The following is a 20138-nucleotide window of genomic DNA, read 5'->3' as shown; positions in this document are numbered from 1 at the left end:
TAGATACCTAGATTGGTTTTAAAAAAAGAATAACCTTTTGAAACTTCTGTAAGCATGTTTCTTTAAAAAAAAATTACTAAAGATTCAAGAAAGCTACTAATATTGATGTGTACCATGGGAAAATAATTGACGTTTGGTAAATTTTTGTCTCAATAAACAAACCAATGAGATGCATAAACTCAATTTAAAAAATTGCTTCCATCTATAATTGGAACAGATGCAGGTTTTTTAAATCAGATATTTGGACCTCTAAATTGGCATGCCTGTTGTGTGCTTCGATGACTTGATATTGACTGTCATATTTACATCTAGATTAATTAGCATGCTCTAAATTAGCTGATGAGGATAAGAATAACTAGCGCTGCAACAGCTATCACATCTCAAATTGTCCATAATGAAAACATTGTTCTCTTTCCCATCATCTTCAGAAATTCCTGCAGTCTTTGCTGCCAGCCACAGCAAATTCGAAGTCCCTCATACTTGTTGATGTTCCTGGAGCCACAGAGCACTTTCTGTATTGCTATGTACTGTACTTTGTATTTATGTTATCTGCTATTGCCAAGAGAACTATTAATTTTTCATATTATGACATAGAATCAGGTTTATTATCACTGACATATGTCATGAAATTTGTTGTTTAGTGGCAGCAGTATAGTGCAATACATTAAAAAAACTCTAATTTACAATAAGAAATATATTACTTAGTTAGAGATGCATCATGGAACAAGCCCTTCCAGTCCTTTGAGCTACACTTCCAAGCAAACCCTTTTATTTGGGCGGAAAAAAGTGTAAGCAGACAGCAAAACAGTGCGGCAGGGTTCATACCTATGACTGCATCCCTGTACACGGTTCTAACTCCATAATCAGGTTCGCAGACGACACCACAGTGATTGGCCTGATCAGGGGGGATGACGAGACAGCCTACAGGTACAAGGTCCAGCACCTGGCTGTGTGGTGTGCCAATAACAAACTGGCCCTTAACACCCAGAAGACCAAAGAGATTATTGTGGACTTCAGGCATGCTAGGAGCCACTCTCATGTCCTCACCTACATCACCGGAGCTGTGGTGGAGCGGGTATCAAGCTTCAAACTCCTTGGTGTCCACATTTCTGATGATCTCACCTGGTCCCTGAACTCCTCCATCCTGATCAAAAAGGCACAACAGCGCCTTTATTTCCTGCGGAGCATCAAGAAAGCTCACCTCTGTCCTAGGATACTGACAGACTTTTACCGCTGTACCATTGAGAGCATACTCACCAACTGCATCTCAGTGTGGTATGGCAACTGTCCTGTATCGGACCGCAAAGCACTCCAGCGGGTGGTGAAAACTGCCCAGTGGATTATCGGCACCCAATTGCCCACCATTGAGAACACCTACCATAAACGCTGCCTGGGCAGGGTGAAAAGCATTATCAAGGATGCATCTCACCCTAACCATACTTTTTATCTCCTCCCATCCGGTAGGTGCTACGGGAGCCTCCACTCCCACACCAGCAGGCACAGGAAGAGCTTCTTCCCTGAGGCTATGACCCTGCTGAACCTCACATCACAGCGCTAAGCAGTATTGCACCCATGTTAGACTGTCTCAGTACTTTTATACTTGGGTGCTGTAGCACTTACTTTTTTATTGGCAGTTATTTTGTAAATAATACTATTCTTTTGCACTTCTAGTCAGATGCTAATCGTATTTCATTAGCTTTGTATCTGCCCTCGGCACAATGACAATAAAGTTGAATCTAGCAAGACACATAAAAGTTGCTGGTGAACATAGCAGGCCAGGCAGCATCTCTAGGAAGAGGTGCAGTCGACGTTTCAGGCCGAGACCCTTCGTCAGGACTAACTGAAGGAAGAGTGAGTAAGCCTCCAACTTTCAAATCCCTTACTCACTGCTCCCCCTCCCCCTCCAACTTTCAAATCCCTTACTCACTGCTCCCCCTCCTCCTCCAACTTTCAAATCCCTTACTCATTCCTCCTTCTGTTAATCCTGACAAAGGGTCTCGGCCTGAAACATCGACTGCACTGCTTCCTAGAGATGCTGCCTGGCCTGCTGCGTTCACCAGCAACTTTTATGTGTGTTGCTTGAATTTCCAGCATCTGCAGAATTCCTGTTGTTTAAAGTTGAATCTAATCTAATGGAACATTCAGAAATCTGGTGGCGGAGGGGAAGAAGCTCTTCCTAAGACATTCAGTGTGTGTCTTAAGGTTTCTTCCCGATGGCAATAACGAGAAGAGAGCATGTTAATGGTCTCCAAAAATGGAAGCCACCTTCTTGAGGCATCACCTGGATGGTGAGGAGACTAGTGCCCACAATGAAGGGCACCAGTATATTGACTGGTCTGCTTTGCATTGCAGCTCATGAGTAAAGAACTGCCAGGAATATATGGTGAAGCATCTGGAGACTTGGAACAACGGGTAATTAGAAAATATGATTACATTTTACTTTGCTTACGTTTGATTATTACGTCCAGAATTTATTCTAACAAATCTGGGTTTAAGCCATTCCTTTAAAACTTAAACAATAGTATATTTTTAAAGTTAAGTAAAACTCTATTTTTAATCACTATAATCAGCTCTATTCTCAGGCATGTGGACTCAAAATAATTGACGGCACTAAGCTTTTTTTGAAAGTAAGTGTTTTAATTTACGCATGAAATGTTAGAAAGCAGAACTGCACTGACTGACCAAAAAGATTTCAGCAAGCAGTCATTAAATTGGATGACTTGAATTCCCGTAACAATTTTTTAATAAAGAGCAAATATGTTAGTGCATCATAAAGACTGGCAGTTAGATGTGAGTGATAAAATTTGGGTAGGAGAGGGACAAGTAAAAGAAACTTGGTTTTTGGCAAAGGAGAAGATCTATAGCATGGGGGAGGGTGGGGGTGCAGATGAAATTCCAACAAGAACAGAATAGTAATGCAGAGACGAAGGTGGAGCAGAGATTCTGCATGTACGTTACTCAGTGGTCACTTCATTAGGTGAAGGAGGCATCGAATAAAGTGACCACTGAATGTATGTTTATGGTCTTCTGCTGCTGTAGCCCATCTACTTCAAATTTCGGCATGTTGTGTGTTCAGAGATGCTCTTCTGCACACTCTTATTGTAACATGTGGTTATATGAACTACTGTCACCTTCCTGTCAGCTTGAACCAGCCTGGCCATTCTCTTCTGACCTCTCTCATTAATGAGATGTTTTTGCCCAAAGAATCGGCAGCACAGTCATTTCACAGTCAAATTCACTTAGAATACATTTCTTTCCCATTCTGTTGTTTGGTCTGAACAATTAAACCTCTTGACCATCTCTGATGCTTTTATGCATTGAGTTGCTGCCATATGATTGGCTGATTTGATATTGGTGTACCGATAAGGTAGCCACTGAGTCCACATCTTTAATTTCTTGAAGTAATTTTGGATGAATTCAGATAATCAAGATTTAGTCATTAAAATATTTTACAATGATACATTCCTCTCCAGCATTGATACTGCTAATGCCTTCTCTGCATAGATGTACCAAATGAACTCTGCCACGTCAATGTTGTTAATTTTAATCAAAAGAGACACCGCATGAATTTGGCTCATGCCTTTTTCTGATGTTATTGATGCTAGTTATTGACACTGTTGACATTGGGTATTGGTTAACTTTGATATTCAAGTTAAATTTTTGAGTCAAAGTCTTCCAGGATATTAGAAGGAAATGGAATGTTGTGGTGGGCATTAGTAATAGTTAGAGATGAGCTGTGTGTAGTTGTGGTCAAGTGTGGTATAGAGGATCCTCATATGTACAGGCCCAGTCAGGTAGTTAGGGAACACCCCAGTGTGCTAGTTATTGAGTATAATTCTTGTGTGACATTGATGAAAATTTGGGCATTCTCAGAAACTCGGCACATTGTCACTGTTGACAAACATGGGACTACCATAAAGATGGGAACTGGGAAGGGAAGCAAGCAAGGGTGCATATCTGTGTTTGATTTGGTAAGCAGGTTGGCTGGCCTGCATTGTTCAGTGAACGGAGAAAGGATCAAGGTGGTTCTTTTTGAATTTGAGTCCAGTAGTCTGTCAGGGATGGTGTTTTAGAATTTAAAAGGCAGTACAATTATGGAACAGATTACCTGTTTCACCAGGGGCATCACAGATTAGAAGGAATGAGGATTTCATTCAGAGCAACTAATTGCAAAGAAGGTAGAAGTAGAAATATATTCAGAATGAATGTTCTAGTTTATAGACAACATCGGGTGATCCTTTTCTACATCCTCTCCAAAGCCTCTACATCCCTTCTGTACTGTGCAATCAGAACTGCACACAATTCTCCAAAGTTCAACGTGGCTGCAGTATGACTTCCCAGCCAGTGAAGGCAAGCATGTTATACACCTCCATTGCCACTCTGAAGACTTGTGTTACTACTTTAATGGAACAATAGGCAAGCAATAATTTAAATGAAAAATATTTTTCTAGCCACCAGGAGGCATAAAGCATAAGAAAACAAAAAGTTTCTACTTCTGATGAAATCAGAAATTGCAATCTAATTATGTTCAACGTTGGTCTGGCTGAAATCTTTTACCTTTGAGTCTGAGCAAACTCACAGTTGTATAAAAGCATGCAGTCAGGCGGTACAGGAGCACAAAGATTAAAGAAAAGTTGATTTGAAATAACCTTTTCTATCTTATAATTACAAAATTAAATGTTTTAATGTTGACTACCAGTTGACCCAATACATCCCTCCTGTTTGTAAAAAGTGAGGGAATATTTGTCGTTTATGTTTTCAGCTGCAACATGCCATGGAAGACCTGAATGACGCTTTGGTGGAGAAGAAAGAGTTGGCACACCGGTGCCAGGAATTGGATGCTCAGGTCAGTGTACAGAAAGCTGCTTTATAATCTGCATTTGGAGAATGAGCTTCAATCATACCTCAGCATGTTCAGCCAGTGTCAGTCTTCGATTATGTGGGAGTGAAGATGTGAAAGGAAGAAAAAATTGAGTTCAGTATCTTTGTGTTTATAAAAGCCTATAAAGTAGATTGGAAAGAGGATCCAGTCTGCTTCTTCACTTGCCCAGTGTCCCTATGAAACAATAATTTCCCCTCAAATGAGTGTTTGGTGAGAATAATGAAATGCTTGTGTACTTTTTGATTTGTATTTGCATTCGGATTACATTGAAGAATATTTGATTACTGCTTATTTGCTAAGGCATATAACACTTATGCAGAAATGTATTTAGCCTTGTACAGTACAAGCTAAATGCTTATCTGAACTACTAATGTCTATTTATAAATAGCACTATGAAATATGAGGTGCAGCTATGTTTTTGCTGTAACTAATTATCTTAAATTCAGAATTGCAGTATTGAGTTACAAGGCTGAGGTGTGGAAATCTAGTGGTTATTTGTTCTGATGGAACAAGTAAATAGATTCCTATTTATCCGACACCTTGTTTGATCTACTGATGGAAGGGGAGCCTCTTAAAGTTTCTACCTGAATCTGATGGTAGCTTCATTAATCTGTATTAGACTAAGGAAAGGGAAGAGGATTGGTATGGCCTTGGGAAATGAAGCAAAACCAAAGGTTTAGGGGGCACCGTATTATTTTCTAACTTCATGAGTAATCACAGGTACCAAGAGGAAGAGATTGAAATTTGATCTTTGATGTATACATGCAATGTGCTGGCATTTTCATGCTGTAAGCCACCTCGGAAATTTGTTTTCCTCAAAGTTGCATTTTCTTGCATTTCATTGGACTCATTTTTTGGGAGGAACTTTAGTCAGAATGCTTTTTAAGAGGTCCAGAGGCTTGAAGGGTGAGTGCATTACAAATGCTTTATTATACTCCCCGCTAGACCTTGGATAACATTTATGTGTTATCTACGTGTGGGTGATACAGTAGCACAACTGGTGAAGTTGCTCTCCCACAGCTCCAGTGGCAATTTGTACTCTTCATATGGAGTTAGCTCATTCTTGTTGTGGCTTTGAGAGTTTCACTGAGTACATTGCTTTCTGCCCACATTCCAAAATCGGGTCAGTAGCTTTATTCACCATTGTAAATTATCCTAATATGATAGTTAGTGGTAGATGGGGATCTTTGAGAATAAACATAGAACATAGAATAGTACAGCACAGTACAGGCCCTTCGGCCCACAAAGTTGTGCCGACCCTCAGACCCTGCCTCCCATATAAGTCCTCACCTTAGATTGTCCAGTAGTCTCTTAAACTTCACTAATGTACCTGCCTCCCCCACTGACTCAGGCAGTGCATTCCACGCACCAACCACTCTCTGAGTAAAAAACCTTCCTCTAATATCCCCCTTGAACTTCCCACCCCTTACCTTAAAGCCATGTCCTCTTGTATTGAGCAGTGGTGCGCTGGGGAAGAGGCGCTGGCTATCCACTTTATCTATTCCTCTTATTATGTTGTACACCTCTATCATGTCTCCTCTCATCCTCCTTCTCTCCAAAGAGTAAAGCCCTAGCTCCCTTAATCTCTGATGATAATGCATACTCTCTAAACCAGGCAGCATCCTGGTAAATCTCCTCTGTACCCTTTCCAATGCTTCCACATCCTTCCTATAGTGAGGCGACCAGAACTGAACACAGTACTCCAAGTGTGGCCTAACCAGAATTTTATAGAGCTGCATCATTACATCGCGACTCTTAAACTCTATCCCTCGACTTATGAAAGCTAACACCCCATAAGCTTTCTAACTACCCTATCCACCTGTGAGGCAACCTTCAGGGATCTGTGGACAGGTACCCCTAGATCCCTCTGCTCCTCCACACTACCAAGTATCCTGCCATTTACTTTGTACTCTGCCTTGGAGTTTGTCCTTCCAAAGTGTACCACCTCACACAAAATAGGAAAATAGTGTTGGATTAATGTAATGGGTGCTTGATCATTGGTCAGAATCGATGATCTTATGTTCACTTTCTGTGCCATGTAACTCCATGTATTTTTTGTTATATATTAATCCAGTGATATGGCCTATGTAGATATGAGCACGTATTTAATTTTCTGTCTCTATTTGCCTTTGAGAGGTGGTAGAAAGCTAATTTCTTGAACTGCCATTGTCCATGTGGTGCGCGTATACTCACAAAGCTGTTAGTGAGGGAATTCTAGGATTTTGACCTAGTGAGGGTGGGGGTGGGGGGTGGTTGATATATTTCCAAGTATATCTGGTATGTGGCATAGACGTTTCCATACTTTGGCTACTCTTTTTCTTCTATCTGGCAGAGGTCATGAGTGCTAAAAGTGCTGTCTAATAGTCTTGGTGACTATCCTAAGGTATTTGGTCCCCACATCTTCATATGAAAAAAGTGAAAGGAAACCTGCAGCTTATTGATAACAACTCCCTTTGTGAATGATTGTAGCTTTAGCAGATCACTCATTTCACCAGAATAAGATGTAAATACTTAACGAATTCTTGGACTGGACATTTCTTCTTGCATTTTCTGATGTCAGGATGCTTTCTAGGACCCTATTAGCATTTAAGGGAACATTTCCGGATAAGGGAAAAAAGGCTGCATTATTTTAAAATGTCTTAATAAATAGAATTTCAAAAATCAAAAATAAAAACTTTTTGAAGTGCTTTGGTAATTAAGTAAGCAACATTTGTCTACTTATGATATTTAATGCATTAGAGATAGTGTGTTAATACATCCATATGCAACTAGACAATGCATAACATGACCTTTGCTGCCTGGGCAATGAGGATAAATTGAAAGTACATATACCTGTAGTTAACTACAAACTCTTCACAGTCAACTTAACACTCTTTTCACCTTGTGCAGAAGGAGAGAGGACTGGGGATATATCAATTCAAGCTCCTCTAATGCATTTCCTGTACCTTTCCCAATATCAATGTAAGAAGATTTTAAGCACATCACATACACAATCACAGGGAAAGGGGAAAGTCAGTGTTTTTAAAGAAGAAGATTCCAAAATTGGGAGGAAATTGTTTATTAAATGGATATTCTTCCCTTATTTTGTTCCGCACATCTTATTCAGAAATTCAGATGTCCATCACGTCATTCAGAAATGAGAATAAATGTTGAGCAGATATTGCTGCACCAATCACTGTCATGACGTCATGCTTTACCAATTCAATTGTAGCCCACATAAAAATGTGATTTGGCTAAAGTGAAAAGTTTTCCAAACTACATTTTTTAATATTGGATTTTTTTACTGTGCTTTATTAATTGTAATGCACAATGCAATCTTGCTAGATGTCATTTCAATTGGATTTCTTTTTTGATTTTCATTATTACGTCATTTTGAAACTGTTTGAAAGCAGTAAAATCTAGTGAGTGTAATGGCTTAACACAAAGTTATTTTATTTATGATTCAAGAAAAATGAATGCCATAAATCAAGAATATGACTGAGAATCATGTAAGAACTGTACATTGGAGCACACAAAGGCCACTCATTTTAATTTTGTAAACAAACTAATTTTATCCTAATGGCAAGAGGAATAAGGAAAAAATATAAAGAGAATGGCAAATTGGCCATTAGTATCATATTTGCAAAATATGTACTGTATCTTCTGTAGCTACTAGGGTATGGTCATATGATAGGGATGTACATGATGTCGTATATTCATAACACAAAGTCAAGCATGGATAGTGTAGAATTTTCTAACGTACTTTGGGTATTGAGCTTCGACTCAGAAATACAATATTCATATGTTACAGTTTAAGATAAAGTTGTACACTTCCTCTGTAGTTTTTTCATCAAATTATAATGAAAGTGCCATAAACCTTGATAATTGGGACACCCATGTACTTGTAAGCAAGAAAATCAACAATATTTGAATCCTAGTTAGGTATACAGGAAGAAGAAATAATGAGGTACTTGTCTGGAAAATGATGTTTCGAGACAAGTGGAGATTAATTTAAATGATCAGAGATTAATTTAGATGAGGCTGGTACTCTCTTAAACTAAGAAGAATAAGTGGGGATCTCCTTGAAAGATTGAAAATTTTTGCTGAGCTTGACAGAATAGATGCAAAGTAACTGCTTCCCCTGGTTGTGGTGTCCAGAACCAAGATCCCAGTATCAACGTAAAGGCTTATCGTTCAGGACAGAGATGAGGAGAAATTTCTTCACTGTAAGCACAATGAATTTTCAACCCAAGAAATATGTTGAGGACCAAGGTCAAAATGTTTATAGGTCTTAAGGAATTGTGGAATACAAGAATAGTGCAGAAAAGAGGCTCTGGGGTAAAAGAGCTTATTAAATGACAGAATAGGCCACACCTACATATGCTTCCTATTTTATGTTATTCCATCTGACTATGTTAGTGTTCCTTTTCTGACTCCAAATTTGTTGTCCACAGTGATTTGCCACATTACAGAAGTTACTTTTAAAATATTAAACATTAATAAATAATGACCTCTAAAATGATTTTTTTTCCTTAAGATCATATCCACTGATTCATTCATTGCTCTTCCCTTTGTTTTCCTTAAATACGTTTAGCCTTGATTAAAACTATAGTAACATAAACAAATATTGGAGAGCCCCCATCTTTGTTTGAATTTTCTACTAGACTTATGAATGATGAATTAATTCAATGAAGTTCTTTACCCAATGTGTTCAAAATCTTGTGCATATTACCACTTAGTGTAGTTGTGACAATTTGTCTCGATGCATTTAAATGGTAGTCGGACACAGGAGGGAGAAAGTAATGGAAGGAAATCCAGAGAGGATGGCTGGAAGCAAACTGTGAAGGTCTTCATTTGACACAGTAAGCTGAATGACTTCCATATAAAACACAACATTTCATGAAATGAAATGTCAAATTATTTTAATGCATTATGAGTTAGTGTGCTATCTTCAGTTGAAGTAAATTCCATTGTATTGTAAAACAGTTCTATTGATTACCTTTTAAAGAGAATATTGCCATTGCAGAGAATGGAGAGAACAGCTAGATCTTTTGTCACTTTATTTGAATGGAATTGTTTGATTCATTGCAAAAGGCAAAGCCACAAGATGCCATTTTGCTTCTTCAAAAGTGTACTATTAATGATAATTGTCCATGGAAATAGTGCTTTGTAAATCTAGCCAAATAGATTTTTGCTTGGAGCTATATTGCTATAATAGTGCTGTTGTTGTAATCGCCCAGGGTGTACCTGTAACTCACACCCACACCTTCCATATGTTGGCTGACTCGGTCATGGATGTGATTGTTAGAGCTATCTGGTAAACACAATTACAACAATGCAAGGCACTGTTACATGGAAGCATGATATTAATGGACAAAAAACCTTCTTGCCATCATAATGTCCTATTCTTCACAGCCATGTAATTTCTTGAATACAGAGGGAAAGAACTGGAAACAAAAACTTTGGGGAAATTAATCAGCAAAACCCAAGTGAATGCCTCTCAGACCCTTCAGACAATCCAATTATTCAGGAGATTTTATTGTTTATTTACGTATTGACTATTAATCTATGTAAATAGATTTAGGTATTTGGGTTAAATTGTTAACGTGTCAAAGAATATGTAACTACTTCTAGGTTTCTGCTCTACAAGAAGAAAGAAACAGTTTGTTGGCTGATAATGGCCTTCTAACAGAGAAAATACACCAGATGGATGCATTTGATGACCCACAGCTTGCAAGCAAGTACTTTAATGTTCAGCTACAGCTTGAACAAATGCAAGAAGAGAACTATAGGTTTGTGATTCATTTTGGTTCATTTAATCTGTGCAGTAAATGTGAGATGCGGGCATCAGTATTGGAACCATACTTTTTACAAAAGAGAAAGGCTGTTGAAGTCAAAGGTCAATCGCCCTAATCCCAGGGCATCACTACAGGGGCTCCTCAAGACAGTGTTAACTCATTTTCTGCTGCTTCATCAATTGAAGATTAAATATTAGCTTTATTTGTGACAGGGGCATCGAAACATACAGAGAAATGTGTCATTTGTATCAACAACCAACATAGTCCAAGGATTATGCTGGGGGCAGCCCACAAGTATCTTCCTAACATCATAAGCTCAGAGATGGGGACGTTAACTAATGACTGCACAATGCTCAATTCCATTGTCAACTCCTTAACTCACAGGACCCTTGTCTCAAAGTTATCTAGATCTTGTTTCATTGAAACATGAAAATGGCTTCATGAAACAGGACCTAGATAACTTTGGGGCAAGGGCTGGCAAGTAACAATCTGGCTACAAGAGGTGCCAGGCTATGGCCATCTTCAACAAGAGGCAGCCTAACTGTAAGACTATAAGACCATATGACATAGGAGCAGAATTTGACCATTCAGCACATCGAGTCTGCTCCACTATTCCACCATGGCTGATCCTGGATCCCACTCAACCCCATACACTTGCCTTCTCACCATGTCCATTGATGCCCTGACCAATTAGGAAAATATCCACTCCCGCCTTAAATATACACAGGGATTTGGCCTCCACCACAGTCAGTGGCAGAGATTTCCACAGATTCACTACTCTCTGGCTTAAAAAAAAATCCTTCTTACCTCTGTTCTAAAGGGCTGCCCCTCAATTTTGATGCTGTGCCCTCTAGTTCTGGATACTCCCACCATAGGAAATTATCCTCTCCACATCCACCCTGTCTAGACCTTTCAATATTCAGTAGGTTTCAATCCTCCCATGTTCTTCTAAATTCCAGTGAGTACAGGCCCAAAACTGGCCAATGCTCCTCCTGTATTAACTCCTTCACTCCCAGAATCATCCTCATGAAGCTCTTCTGGACTCTGTTTGATGACAACACATCCTTTCTGAGATATGAGGCCCAAAACTGTTGACTGTGCTCCAAGTGTGGCTTGACTAGTGTCTTATAAAGGCTCAGCGTTATCTCCTTGCTTTTATATTCTATTCCCCTTGAAATAAATACCAACATTGCATTTGCGTTCTTTACCACAGACTCAACCTGTAAATTAACCTTCTGGGAGCCTTGCACGAGGACTCCCAAGTCCCTCTGCACCGGTAATGTTTCAACCTTTCCCCATTTAGATAATAATCTGCACTATTGTTGCCTTCACCAAAATGCATTATCATACAATTTCTAACACTATTCCATCTGCCACTTTTTTGCCTATTCTTCTAATTTATCTAAGTCCTGCTGCAATCACATTGCTTTCTCAGCACTACCTACTCTTCTACCTAGCTTTGTATCATCTGTAAACTTTGCCAAATAGTTGTCAATTCCACTGCATCTCCTTTGTCCAGCCTGCTTGTTACTTCCTGAAATAAATCTAACAGATTCGTCAGGCAGGATTTCCCTTCACAGAAACCATGCTGACTTTGACTTATTTTATCAATAGTCTCCAAATACCTCCAAACCTCATCCTTAATGACCTGCAACACTTTCTCAACCACTGAGGTTAAGCTAGCTGGCTTATCATTTCCTTCCTTTTGCTTTCCTCCCTTCTTAAAGAGTAGAGTGACATTTGCAATTTTCTAGTCCTCCGGGATCATGCCAGAATCAAGAAGTGATTCTTGAAAGACCATGACCAATGCATCAGTTATCTCTTCAGTAACCTCTCTCAGAACTCTGGGATGTAGTCCATCTGGTCCAGGTGACTTATCCACCTTAAGACCTTTGAGTTTGCCTAGCACTTTTTCCTTTGTAATGGCAATAGTACTCACTCCTGCTCCCTGACATGGACCTTTGGCACACAGATAGTGGTCTTCCACAGTGAAGACTGCTGCAAAGTATCCTAGATGTTCATCTGCCATTTCTTTGTCCCCTATTACTATATCACCAGTATCATTTTCCAGTGGTCCAATATCAATTCTTGTCTCCCTTTTACGCTTTATATAACTGAAAATACTTTTAGTATCCTGCTTTATATTATTGGCTAGTCTGCCCTCATATCTCATCTTTTCCCATCGTATAGCTTTAGCCTTTTGTTGGATTTTAAAAGCTTCCCAATCATCCAACTTCCCACTCACTTTTGCTACCTAATATGTTCTTTCCTGGGCTTTTATGCCCTTTCCTTGGCTTTTATGTGGTCCTTAACTTCCTTTGTTAGCCACGGTTGCCTACCCCTGCCATTTGAGAACTTCTTCCTCTGTAGGATATATCTATCCTGTGCCTTGAGAACTATTCTCAGAAATTTCTGCCAACTTCTCCACCAGTGTCCTCCTCCAATCAACCTGGGCAAGCTCCTCTCTCATGCCTCTGTAATTCCCTTTATTCCATTCCGATACTGATACACATCACTTATGCTTCTCCCTGTCAGATAGCAGTCTGAATTCAATCATTTTGATAACTTTCTCCTAAGGGTTCTATTACCTTAAGCTCCCTAGTGAGATCTAGGTTGTTATACAACACCCAATCTAAGGTGGTCTTTCCCTGCATAGGCTCAAGCACAAGCTGCTCTAAAAAGCTATCTTGTAGATATTCAACAAATTCCCTCCTCTTGCAATTTGACACCAATCTGATTTCCCCAATCGCCTTGCATATTGAAGTCCCCCATTACAATTAACCACGGGGTGCAAAAAGTCTTTTTTTTTAAAAAAATAAACACTACTCGGGGAGAAGGGTCTGCACTGCGCAGGCGCATGACGTAGCGCGCCAAGGTTTAAAAACAGACTACCATATGCAGCAGGCAGCAGAGTGAGAGGGAGCAGAGTGGGACGGCTTTAGCTCAACAGGCTTCGGCGAGAACAGGCAGAGGCCAGGGTAGGTTCTGGTAAGTTTTTTGTCCAGTTTGTTCAGAGTAGGGAGAATGCCAGGCAGGATGTTGGAATGCTCCTTGCAGGATCTGGGAAGTCAGGGAGCCCTCCGGTGTCCCTGACAACGACATCTGCAAGAAGTGCATCCAGCTGCAGCTCCTAACAAACCACGTTAGGGAACTGGAGCAGGAGCTGAATGACCTCCGGATCATTCGGGAGAATGAGGAGATTATAGATAGTAGCTACAGTGAGGTAGTTATGCCAAAGGAGCAGAGCACAGGAAATTGAGTCACTTTCAGGTGAGGGAAGAGGAAAGGGCAGGCAGAGCAGGGTTCCCCTGTGGCCATTCCCCTCAACAACAAGTATACCACATTGGATACTGTTGGGGGGCGGGATGACTTACTTGGGACAAGCTGCAGCAGCCAGATCTCTGGCACGGAATCTGGTTCAGCAGTGCAGAAGGGAGGGTGGAAAAAGAGGAGAGCAGTAGTGATAGGGGACTCGATAGTTAGAGGTGCAGATAGGAGGTTCTGTGGTCGTGACAGAGAATCCAGGATAGTTTGTTGCCTCCCAGGTGCCAGGGTCAAAGATGTCTCTGAACGATTGCATGACATTCTGAAGTGGGAGGGTGATCAGCCAGATGTCGTGGTGCACATCGGTACCAATGACATAGCAAGAAAGAGTGAGGAGGTCCTGGAGAGTGAGTATAGAGAGCTTGGTAGGAAGTTGAAAAGCAGGACCTCAAGGGTGGTAATCTCAGGATTGCTACCTGTGCTACGTGCCAGTGAGGGTAAGAATAGGATGCTCTGGAGGATGAACAAGTGGCTGAGGAACTGGTGTAGGGGGCAGGGTTTCCGATTTCAGGATCATTGGGACCTCTTCTGGGGCAGGTGGGACCTGTACAAGAGAGACGGGTTACACTGGAACTACAAGGGGACCAATATCCTTTCAGGGAGGTTTGTTGGTGCTATTGGGGAGGCTTTAAACTAGATTTGCAGGGCGATGGGAATCAGGGTGCCGGAGCTGACAGTGTGGCTGGGTTGAAAATAAATGATGTTAAAAGTTCAAGCAAAGCCGCAAATAGAAAGGTTGTGAGTGGTGGTAAAAATCTTCTGAGGTGTATCTATTTCAATGCTAGGAGTATTGTGGGAAAGGCAGAAGAGTTGAGAGTGTGGATTGACACGTGGAATTATGACGTTATAGCAATTAGTGAAACTTGGCTACAGGAGGGGCAGGACTGGCAGCTTAATATTCCAGGGTTCTGATGTTTCAGATGCGATAGAGGCAGAGGAATGAAAGGTGGGGGGGGGGGGTGTAGGGTAGCATTGCTTGTCAGGGAAAATATTACAGCAGTGCTCAGGCAGGACAGATTAGAGGGCTTGTCTACTGAGTCCTTATGAGTGGAGCTGAGAAACAGGAAAGGTATGGCCACATTAGTGGGGTTGTATTATAGACCACCCAATAGTCAGCGAGAATTGGAGGAGCAAATCTGCAGAGAGATAGCAGGCAATGGCAGGAAATATAAAGTTGTGGTGGTAGAGGATTTTAATTTCCCACATATTGATTGGGACTCCCATACTGTTAGGGGTCTAGATGGTTTAGAATTTGTAAAATGTGTTCAGGAAAGTTTTCTAAATCAATGTATGGAGGTACCAACTATTGGATCTCCTGTTAGGAAACGAGTTAGGACAAGTGACGGAAGTGTGTGTAAGGGAGTACCTTGCTTCCAGTGATCATAACACCATTAGTTTCAACTTGATCACAGACAAGGATAGATCTGGTCCTAGGGTTGAGGTTCTGAACTGGAAGAAGGCCAAATTTGAAGAAATGAGAAAGGATCTAAAAAGCATGGATTGGGACAGGTTGTTCTCTGGCAAGGATGTGATTGGTAAGTGGGAAGCCTTCAAAGGAGAAATTTTGAGAGTGCAAAGCTTGTATGTTCCTGTCAGGATTAAAGGCAAAGTGAATGGGAATAAGTAACCTTGGTTCTCAAGGGATATTGCAACTCTGATAAAGAAGAAGAGAGTTGTATGACATGTATAGGAAACAGGGAGTAAATAAGGTGCTTGAAGAGTATAAAAAGTGCAAGAAAATACTTGAGAAGGAAATCAGGAGGGCTAAAAGCAGACATGAGGTTGCCTTGGCAGTCAAGGTGAAGGATAATCCAAAGAACTTTTACAGGTATATTAAGAGTAAAAGGATGGTAAGGGATAAAATTGGTCCTCTTGAAGATCAGAGTGGTCGGCTATGTGTGGAACCAAAAGAAATGGGGGAGATCTTAAATGGATTTTTTGCGTCTGTATTTACTAAGGAAACTGTCATGAAGTCTATGGAATTAAGGGAAACAAGTAGTGAGATCATGGAAACTGTAAAATTGAAAAGGAGGAGGTGCTTGCTATCTTGAGGCAAATTAAAGTGGATAAATCCCCAGCACCTGACAGGGTATTCCCTCGGACATTGAAGCAGACTAGTGTTGAAATTGCAGGGGCCCTGGCAGATATATTTAAAATGTCGGTGTCTACGGGTCAGGTGCAGGAGGATTGGAGAATGGCTCATGTTGTTCCATTGTTTAAAAAAGGATCAAAAGTTAGCCGGGAAATTATGGGCCGGTAAGTTTGACGTCGTAGTAGGTAAGTTATTGGAGGGAGTACTAAGAGACAGAATCTACAAGCATTTGGATAGACAGGGATTTATTAGGGGGAGTCAACATGGCTTTGTGTGTGGTAGGTCATGTTTGGCCAATCTATTGGAGTTTCTGGAGGAGGTTACCAGGAAAGTGGATGAAGGGAAGGCAGTGGCTGTTGTCTACATGGACTTCAGTAAAGCCTTTGACAAGGTTCCACATGGGAGGTTAGTTAGGAAAATTCAGTCGCTAGGTATACATGGAGAGGTGGTAAATTGGATTAGACATTGGCTCAATGGAAGAAGCCAAAGAGTGGTAGTAGAGAATTGCTTCTCAGAGTGGAGGCCTGTGACTAGTGGTGTGCCACAGGGATCAGTGGTGAGTCCATTGTTATTTGTCATCTATATCAATGATCTGGATGATAATGTGGTAAATTGGATCAGCAAATTTGCTGATGATACAAAGATTGGAGGTGTAGTGGACAGTGAGGAAGGTGTTCAAAGCTTCCAGAGTGACTTGGACCAGCTGGAAAAATGTGCTGAAAAATGGCAGATGGAGTCGAATACAGAAGTGTGAGGTACTGCACTTTGGAAGGACAAACCAAGGTAGGTCATACAGGGTAAATGGTAAGGCACTGAGGAGTGCAGTAGAACAGAGGGATCTGGGAAAACAGATACAAAATTCCCTAAAAGTGGTGTCACAGGTAGATAGAGTCGTAAAGAGAGCTTTTGGTACACTGGCCTTTATTAATCAAAGTATTGAGTATAAGAGCTGGAATGTTATGATTTTTTTTTGTATAAGGCATTGCTGAGGCCGAATCTGGAGTATTGTGTTCAGTTTTGGTCACCAAATTACAGGAAGGATATAAATAAGGTTGAAAGAGTGCAGAGAAGGTTTACAAGGATGTTGCCGGGACTTGAGAAACTCACAGAGAAAGGTTGAATAGGTTAGGACTTTATTCCCTGGAGCATAGAAGAATGAGGGGAGATTTGATAGAGGTATATAAAATTATGATGGGTATAGATAGAGTGAATGCAAGCAGGCTTTTTCCACTGAGGCAAGGGGAGAAAAAAAACAGAGGACATGGGTTAAGGGTGAGGGGGGAAAAGTTTAAAGGAAATATTACTGGGGGCTTCTTCACACAAAGAGTGGTGGGAGTGTGGAATGAGCTACCGGACGAGGTGGTAAATGTGGGTTCTTTTTTAACATTTAAGAATAAATTGGACAGATACATGGATGGGAGGTGTATGGAGGGATATGGTCTGTGTGCAGGTCAGTGGGACTAGGCAGAAAATGGTTCGGCACAGCCAAGAAGGGCCAAAAGGCCTGATTCTGTGCTGTAGTTTTTTATGGTTTCTATGGCTTCTCTAGCCATATAACCATATAACAATTACAGCACGGAAACAGACCATCTTGGCCCTCCTAGCCCGTGCCGAACTCTTACTCTCACCTAGTCCCACCGACCTGCACTCAGCCCATAACCCTCCATTCCTTTCCTGTCCATATAGCTGTCCAGTTTAACTTTAAACGACAACATCGAACCTGCCTCAACCACTTCTGCTGGAAGCTCGTTCCACAGAGCCACCACTCTCTAAGTAAAGAAGTTCCACCTCATGTTACCCCTAAACTTTTGCCCTTCAGCTCTCAAATCACGTCCTCTTGTTTGAATCTCCCCCACTCTCAATGGAAAAAGCCTATCCATGTCAGCTCTATCTATCCTCCTCATAATTTTAAATACCTCTATCAAGTCCCCCCTCAACCTTCTACGTTCCAAAGAATAAAGACCCAACTTGTTCAACCTTTCTCTGTAACTTAGGTGATGAAACCCAGGTAACATTCTAGTAAACCTTCTCAGTACTCTCTCTATTTTGTTGACATCTTTCTTATAATTTGCTGACCAAAACTGTACACAATACTCCAAATTTGGCCACACCAATGCCTTGTACAATATCAACATTACATCCCAACTCCTATACTCAATGCTCTGATTTATAAAGGCCAGCATACCAAAAGCTTTCTTCACCACCCTATCCACATGAGATTCCACCTTCAGGGAACTATGCACTATTATTCCTAGATCCTAGATTGTGTCATTACTCTTATTACAAGCCTTTTCCAGCTCCCTTTGCAATCTTAACCCCACATCTTGGCTACTGTTTGGAGGCCTATATATGATTCCCAAAATGGTTTCTTTTACCCTTGCAATTTCTTCACTCCACCAAAAAAAATTCATCATTCTTTGACCCTATGTCACCTCTTTCTAAAGATATAATTCCATCTCTTGCCCACAGAGCTAGAGCAATACCTATGCCTTCCTGCCTGTCCTTTCATTACAAGCATATCCTTTGATGTTAAGCTCTCAACTATCGCCTTCTTTCAGCCACGACTCAGTGATGCCCACAATGTAACACCGACCAATCTCTAATTGTGCCACAAGTTTATCCACCTTATTTCGAATGCTACATGCATTTAAATACAGCACCTTCAGTCCTGCATTCTTCACCCTTTTGAATTTTGCCTCTGTGGTACAATTTAACTCTTTGCTCTGTCTGCATTTGCACCCAATCATTTGTTTGTCCTTTTTTACATTCATGTTACACCTATCATCTACTTGTAAACCTGCTGGATCATCCTGAGCTCTATCATACTGGTTTCCATCCCCCTGCCATATTAGTTTAAACCACTCCCAACAGCAGGAGTAAATCTGCCTACAAGAATTTGGTCCCCATCGAATTCATATGCAACTGTCCCTTTTGTACAGGTCCCACCTGCCCCAGAAAAGGTCCCAATTAACCAGCATTCTGAATCCTGCTCCCTGCTCCAATTTTTCAGCCACACATTTATCTACTACCTCATTCTATTCTTACGCTGTTGGGTGGCACCGGCAGCAATCTGAAGATTACCGCCTTTGAGGTCCTGCTTCTCAGCTTCCTTCCTAACTCCCTGTATTCTTTTTTCAGGACCTCCTCCCTTTTTGTTCCTATGTTGCTGGTACCAATATGTTTCATGACTTCTGGCTGCTCAGAGCACATCCAGAAATATCTTGGACCCTGGCACCTGGGAGGCAAACTACTATCCATGTTTCCTTTTTGTGTCCAAAGAATTGTCTCTGTCCTCCTGACTATAGAGTCCCCTATTACAGCTGCCATCCTTTTCATTTCGCTACTCTTCACAGTCACAGAACCAGACTCAGTGCTAGAGGCACGGCCGCTGTTTCTTCACCCAAGTAGGTCATCTCCCCAAACAGTACTCAAAATAGAGTAATTATTATTGAGGGGGACGACCACAGGGGTGCTCTCCACTATCTGACGTTTCCTATTCACTATCCTGACAGTCGCACATTTATTTGTCTCCTGTAGCCTGGGGTGACTAGCTCCTGTCTATCACTGCTTCACTTTCCCTAACAAGCCGAAGGTCATCGAGCTGCAGCTCCAGTTCTCTAACACTGTCTCTAAGGAGCTATATCTCAATGCATCTGGCACAGATGTGGCCATTGGGGAGGCTGGGAATCTTCTGTAAATCCCACATCTGACATTCGGAACAGAACACTGGCTCTGTAGACATACCTGCTATTCTGTCAAGATTTAAGTAAGAAATAAGGAATGAAATTACCTACTTATTTTGCCTCTGCCTGTTCTTGCCGAAGCCTTGTTGAGCTAAAACCTTACTACTCTGCCTCAGACTATTCCAATGACAACTGCTCCCAAGATGACAGCTCCGCTAGGCGGTACCTCTCTTATAGAGACTGTGTTTCCCATGGAAAATCTTTGTCAGACCTGCACGCGAATGCTCCTGTTGCATCCGTGTTGTAGTTCAATCAACCACTTCTGTCGAAAAGCTTGCTGCTTTTTCAGGCTGTTTGTCAGACCTGCGCAGGAACACTCC

General features: G+C 41.1%; 1 protein-coding gene across 1 annotated transcript in view; it reads left to right on the top strand.

Annotated features, from left to right (window-relative positions):
* hook1 (hook microtubule-tethering protein 1) overlaps positions 1-20138 on the top strand; it is a 90008-nt gene that overhangs the window by 24815 nt on the left and 45055 nt on the right. The window contains exons 7-9 of the mRNA XM_072274670.1: positions 2353-2412; positions 4763-4846; positions 10496-10653. Of these exons, the coding sequence (XP_072130771.1) occupies positions 2353-2412; positions 4763-4846; positions 10496-10653 (302 nt within the window). The remainder of the gene's footprint in view (positions 1-2352; positions 2413-4762; positions 4847-10495; positions 10654-20138) is intronic.

This window comes from Mobula birostris, chromosome 12 (genome assembly GCF_030028105.1).
Source record: "Mobula birostris isolate sMobBir1 chromosome 12, sMobBir1.hap1, whole genome shotgun sequence".
NCBI classification, from domain to species: Eukaryota; Metazoa; Chordata; class Chondrichthyes; order Myliobatiformes; family Myliobatidae; genus Mobula; species Mobula birostris.
Note: the sequence above shows the minus strand (reverse complement) of the source record. Positions and strands in the feature narration are given on the sequence as shown.